The sequence below is a fragment of the Macrobrachium nipponense genome, chromosome 16 (genome assembly GCF_015104395.2).
Source record: "Macrobrachium nipponense isolate FS-2020 chromosome 16, ASM1510439v2, whole genome shotgun sequence".
NCBI lineage: Eukaryota > Metazoa > Arthropoda > Malacostraca > Decapoda > Palaemonidae > Macrobrachium > Macrobrachium nipponense.
The window spans coordinates 58,692,299-58,699,045 of NC_087209.1; the positions used below are offsets into that span (position 1 = coordinate 58,692,299).

Genomic DNA, 6,747 nt, shown 5'->3' on the forward strand with positions numbered 1-6,747 from the left:
ACCTACTACTACTACTAATAATACTATCCAGCTCTGTTGCTCTTGATAGTGACAGCTCCATTGCATCGCCGTCCCCTTAGCAAGGCTTTTCCCCTTAGTGATGAAAGATGCCCATTAAAGACTACTTTCTGGATCTGGTTGGCCTGGGCGCCACTGCTGGCATCAGCTATGCCCTGGTGTGTTTCCTTCGTGCCAGCAAGGAAACGCTGGAGAATTTAAAGGTGAGTTGGACCCATCCTCGGTTTATATAATAGGCTAGCTAGCTATTTTGGTCTATTTTCGCCATTAACGTGGTTTTGAAAAATAAATGACAATATTTTGCGTAGATCTATACTATAAAATTACCTATTTTGCTTGTTAATTAGGTACCGTTATTTGCTGTGAAAGCTTAGCCTGTGCCCTGGCAAAGGTAGGGTATGCTAGGATGCCCGGTAGGCATTAGGTAGGCGTGGCCTAATCCGAGTAGTCTGACACCTCGACTCCTAGTTTAGTTTCTAGTTAAATAAATGAAGTGCCCAGATCCAAGACAGAATTTTAGGTAGTCCGTTGGGTAGAAGTAGGGTAAATGACCGAGCGGTAACATAGCGGCCACCTCTCGGAACGTGGCCACTTCCCGAAAAAACGCTTGAATTAGGGTAAAACACTGTATGGCATGCAGCAGGCCAACGTCTACCAATGCATGCCACCCTCCGAAAAATTACATTTGTTCCGACACGGCATACAAACCTTCGGTCCTTTTACAATAGGAAGGTTACTAGCGGCAGCTGGATAGGTCGTAAGCTTTCGAACAAGGGGTTCGGTAGTTAACTGCTTGTCCGACAGGCGCGCGCGCGCGACTGGGAGGTAAACAAACCACTTTTGCTTTCGGCCTCACAGTGGATGGACGTGTGTGTTCGACGCTCTCGCCCGCTGCTCGTCGTTTGCTTTCTGAGTATTTGGTTGTAATTGTGTATGAAAGAGTATTGTAAGTACAATCATTCTCTCTTTGCATAATAATTACTGCCTTCAATTGAATTATGATGGAATCTCCTCGCCTCGCTACCCCAAGGAGACTTTGCCCGGGTTATCGAAGGGGCGTAAATGTGGGAAGTTTAGATCGTTCCCAGAGATTGACCCTCATATTTTGTTGTGCTCGGTGTCGGGGGCGCGAATGCACCCGGGCCGAGCCCTGTGATGTATGTAATGACTGGTCGGAGGCGCAGTGGACTTTGTATGAGGGCAGGAAGAAGCGAAGGCCTGCAAAGGAGTCGTCGGAAAGCTCTCCCGCGACTCCTTTGGTGACGGACACTTCGTCTTCTTTCCTGCCGCCCGCTCAACTTCCACGTCTCGCGCCTTCCCCTTCGGGGGGGTGTCTAGGTCCTTCTCCTCTCCTGACGTGTCGAGTGTGGAGGAGGGCGCTAGATACCCTGACATAGAGTTGTACTCTGGGTCCTCTATCCGCTCGTCTTCGCAAGCGAGCGGGTAGAGGATCCTTCTAATCACCCGACTTTTGCCTCCTCAGGTGCGGTTGCCGTGAAGGATGACCTCGGACAGGTGTGGGCATCGTTGGGGCTGCAGGGCGTGCCGAGTGTCCAGGGGCTGCTCTATCATCTCGCTGGCTCCGTGGCGGGCACTCATGCAACGGTCACAACACCACCACGACCCTTACAACACCCGGCTACGCGTCACCTCCTCACCTGGTGTACACCCAGCACGCGGTCTCTGTGACACCCACAACATCGGTGCAGGGGCCAGTCGCCGTAACTCGGGGAGTGTGATGCCGCCACCTGGGTTTGCCGTGCTGCCGCGACCGGGGAACTTCATGTGCCCGAAAGGAGCTTCCGCCCCTGGACGCCTCACCCCACCGGTAACCAGAGGACGTCTGTGCCGCTGGTTCGACCACCTGGACCGCCCACACAGCCTGCCGTACCTGCCGTGACCACCGCTGCTGTTCCTGTTCCTGCTCCTGCCGTCTCGACTGCCGTTCCTGTGATGCTCGCACCTGCTGATGTTGTTCCTGTTCCTGGCGCCGCTGCTCCCGATGCTGGTCTGTTCGGACAGGTACGTCCAGGGCCCTGTTGCTTCGGCAACAGCAGCCCGGCTCCGTCCTGGATGACAGACCTGACGTCGGTCCTGAGGAGGTTGACGAAGAAGAAGAAGAAGAGGAGGAAGGTGTCGTCGTCGTCTTCATCGTCTTCTTCGTCGTTGTCGTCGTCTGCCGCCTCTTCCCCTTCTTCTTCTAAGGCCCCACCGCCTAAGAAGAAGAAGGTTGCCTACCCCCCCCCACCCCCCTAAGAAGTCTCCTTCGGAACTTCTAAGGGCCCGTCTCGCTCCGGTGAGACGGGGGGTTTCTTCCGCTGGTCGCCCTGCTCCTTCGGAGCAGGACCCGTCTCTTCTCCGCAAGGAAGAAGACTACGGGGACCAGAGGGGTGCCGGCTAACACCGGCACTTCCTCGCCTGCTGTCAGTGGTTCGGCCACAGCAGCAGGAGCCGGCTCGGCCGCTCGTTTTGTTCGCGAGAGGTACCGAGTGTACGGTCGCCTAACAGTGACCGTGCAGCCAGGAACCAGACCTCTGAGTCCGCTCAGCGTCTGGTTCACGGCACGGAGCGGAAGACTGGTGACAGCCGCTCACGGCGGCTCTCACCCAGACAGCTCTCGCTCTCACGGCGAACAGCTGGCTACCCAGGGCGGACGTGACGGTCCATGACCGGCCACGGGCTGAGGCTGGGAAGACGGTCCCCCCGTTCGCCGGCACCAGCCACGGCTGGTGCCAGCGAACTGACGCAGCCGTGAGGATACGCACCGATCTCACAGTGACAGTGGAGCTCGCCGTCGCCTGACCGTCGCTCTCGCAGAGAGCGATCGGGTACGGCACGACCAGCACCAGCTCCTCTGACACACGAGACCGGGGCCGCTGTTCTCAGTCCAGCCGTTCTCCACAGCGAGACGGCTCGACTAGGTCTGCAGCTCGATCACCACCGCGGGTTGGCGATCGCCTGCAGTCCTCCAAGCCCACCTGGTTCTGCCAGCGAGCGAGGAGGGAGCGTCAGGTCTGCCTCTCCCATACCTTCAAAACCTCCTCGGGTTACACCGGGAGGGGCGAGGTATTGAGGAGTGATCGTGAGGGGTGCGCCCCTCAGGATCCCGCCACGTCGTCGTACGTACCAGGCTCGGTTCTCGACCAGCCAGGTCGTACGCACAGGTGGTTGGAGAGACCGAGAGGGGGCTGTCGCTGCTCCTCTCCTTGAGGGAGGAGGGTCTCGGGAGATGCTCCTGTTTGAGGGACTGGACGGTCCGACTCGCCACAGGTATGCTATTCACGCCCGAGATCCAGAGGAACTTTGCCGAGGTTATTGCGTCCGCGATTCGTCAGCACAACGACCTCGGGGAAGGATCGCCGCTCCCACCATCCGAGCCCACGTCCCGGCTCGAGTCGTTCTGGGGCCCGAAGAGGGAACCCAGACCGACGGTGGGTTTGCCGCGTTCACAGCTTGCGGACTCAGTGCTGGACCAGGTTGAATCGCTTGTCTCCGGGCAAGACGGTTCGCTCAAGTCTGGCAGGTCGAACAAGCCTTGCTTCCACCTCCTCTGCTACGACAGGCGGTTTCGGTTTTACGTGCCTTCTGAAGACCCGATGCCGCCCAAACAGGTCAACCCGGAGTTAGCTAGGCTGACTCCGGGTGTGTCTCTGCAACAGCTCCTGTCCGAGAACCTGTGGTTCTCGCAGCAAGAGGCACTAGGCCTGGAATCTACCGCCATGGCAGCTTTCCAGGCCGTCCTCCTGGCTAGTATCTGTGGTCCCTCACAGTATCTAAGGTCGCAGCCAACTCCGGGGGATTTCTCCCGAAGAGGACTCGGCCTTCAGGAGACTTTGCCAGTCTGGGGGAAGAGCCATCTCCTTCCTTGCCCACCAGACGGTGAACCTGTGGGCCAACCTGGTTCTCCGACGAAGGGACGCTGTCCTTACTCGGGTTTCCAGGGCGGCCGGGCGTGAGGCGGCGTTGGGGCTTCGAAACGGACCTCTACGGAGTTCCACGTCTCTCTTCCCAGGAGAGATGGTGGACGCTGCGGTGGACAGACGGCGCACTGATGACAGTGACCGTCTGGTTCACCAGGCAGTCTCGAAGGCTTCTGGGCAGCCTCGGACTGCGGCCAAGTCTAAGAGCTCGGCTAGCGCTTCCTCGGCTGCTAAGACGGTTGCTGCGTCGAAGCCCCGAGGAATGACTCTGTCTTCTTCGACTTCTAGCAAGGGGAGCCGTAACCAGCCCTCCTCCCAGCCCTCCTCATCCCGTGGAGGCTCTGGGAAGAAGTCGAAGAAAGGGGGGAAACGCTAGGGACGGCGTTCCCCCTCACCTGCTGCCGGAAGTGGGGGGGTGGCCTGGCTAGCCATTGGGCAACTTGGCAGCGCTACGGCGCCGAGACCTGGATTGTAGAGGTCCTTCGGGAGGGATATCTATTACCCTTCGAATCTCGGCCACCCCTCACCTCCAACCGGTCCAACAGCAGTCGTACGTTCCTAAGAGGGTCATCGAAGGACGTAGCACTCAGACAGGAGAATCAAGACCATGCTGAGCAAGAGAGCTGTAGAGATCGTCACGGATCAGTCACCGGGCTTTTACAGTCGACTCTTCCTGGTGGAAAAGTCTACGGGAGGCCTGGCGCCCGGTGATAGATCTCTCTCCCCTGAACCGGGTTGTTCGCCAGACCCGGTTCACGATGGAGACGGCACGCTCAGTGCTCGACTCCATCAGGGAGAAACGATTTAATGCTTTGAGTGGACTTGAAGGATGCGTATTTTCAAAACCCATTCATCAGTCCTCCAGAAAGTACCTCCGCTTCATCCTCGACGGACGGTGTACCCAGTTCAGGGCACTGTGCTTCGGTCTCTCAACCGCCCCACAGGTGTTCACGCGAGTGTTCACTCTGGTGTCTGCTTGGGGCCCATTCGCACGGGATACGTCTGATGAGGTATCTCGACGATTGGTTAGTCCTGGCGAGCTCCCGCTCGCAGATGCTACAGGACAGGGATCGACTGCTCGAGTTCTGTCGCGATCTGGGATCGTTGTGAACTTCGAAAAGTCCGATCTCGAGCCCAAGCAGAGGTGAAGTACCTGGGGATGCTGATCGACACGGTAGCAGGGCGAGTCTTCCCCGCAGACTCGCGGATCAGCAGATTCAGGGAGGCAGCCACCAGTTCCTGTCTCGGCAGGAACAGGTAGCTCAGCGATGGCAAGTCGTGATCGGACACCTGTCGTCACTCGAGAAGTTAGTCCCTCACGGGCGTCTTCACCTGCGGTCTCTTCAGTGGAGACTAAAGGAGAGTTGGTCACAGGCGACGGATCCCCCAAGCTTTCCAGTGTCACTGACACAGGAGGTGAGGCAGGACCTAGCCTGGTGGCTCGACGACAGGAACCTCTTAAGAGGAGTGCCACTGCGCACTCCCCCCCCGGACATGCAGCTGTTCTCAGACGCATCGACCGAGGGATGGGGCGCACACCTGGAGGAGTTGCTGACTTCAGGAGTGTGGGACGAGAACGACAAGCACCTTCACATCAATGTTCTGGAACTCAAGGCAGCGTTCCTCCTCGCTCTCCAAGAGTTTCAGGACCGCTTGATGGGACACTCAGTGGTGTTGATGTGCGACAACACCACGGTGGTGGCTTACGTCAACAAACAGGGGGGCCTAGTGTCTCTCCCGTTGTACCAGTTGACTCGGCAGGTGCACGAGTGGGCTCAGGCACACTCAATAGAGCTGTCGGCACGCTACATTCCAGGGAAGAGGAATGTAGTAGCAGACCACGCTCAGACCGTCGGGATCAGGTGATAGGGACCGAATGGTCTCTACACCATGACGTGGCGGAAAGGCTCTTCGACCTGTGGGGGCGACCAGTCGTGGATCTGTTCGCCACCCGGCACAACAGGAAGCTCCAGGTGTTCTTCTCGGGCCGTGCCGGACCCATGGGCAGCTGCAGAGGACGCTCTTCAACACCCGTGGGACAACCTCTTCGCCTATGCCTTTCCTTCCCCGTTCAGCCTGATTCGCAAGGTGATCAGTCGAGCGCTGGTCACACCCGAATCTCAGGATGATCCTGGTGGCTCCCAAATGGCCACAGGCCATTTGGTATCCGGACCTGCTGGCTCTTCTCGCAGGAGAACCGAGAGAGATTCCCCCTTGGCACAACCTTCTCGCCCCAGCCACACGTCGAGCGGTACCACCGAGCAGTCCAGTCCCTACGTCTTCACGGCTGGCTGTTATCCACCATCTCTTGCGAACGAGAGGCTTTTCTCGTAGCGCAGCAACAGAGATGGCTGGAAACGTCCGTCAGTCCTCTGCAGCTGTGTACCAGGGGAAGTGGGGCCGTCTTTCTGTGGTTGGTGTCGTAGACGGGGTCTATCTCCTCTCAGAGCCACTCTTCAGCAGGTAGCGGATTTCCTCGTTTTTCTTCGCCGAGAGAAGCTCCTCTCAGTCCCCACAGTTAAAGGATACAGAGCCGCCTTGGCGCTCGTCCTGAAACTGAGGGGGTTGGACATCTCGAACTCGTTTCGAGATCTCCTTGCTTATGAGGAGCTTCGAAAGGTCTTGCCCACCCAGGGAACTCAGGCCCCCTGCGCGGGACGTGACCTCTCGTCCTTAGGAGTCTGACTCGAACACCGTTCGAGCCACTCCGAGAGTCGTCAGACAGGGATCTGACCCTCAAAGACCCTCTTCTTGCTGGCCCTGGCATCGGCGAAGAGAGTAGGGGTAACTTCATGGTCTTTCCTATGAT

The 6,747-nt window shown here is 58.0% G+C and overlaps 1 protein-coding gene across 1 annotated transcript in view; it reads left to right on the forward strand.

Annotated features, from left to right (window-relative positions):
• Nucleotides 1-6,747, forward strand: part of LOC135195741 (mitochondrial E3 ubiquitin protein ligase 1-like) — a gene marked incomplete in the record, with an annotated part of 25,342 nt that continues 18,595 nt past the window's right edge. The window contains 1 exon segment of the mRNA XM_064222192.1: nucleotides 1-221. Coding sequence (XP_064078262.1) covers nucleotides 108-221 — 114 coding nt within the window.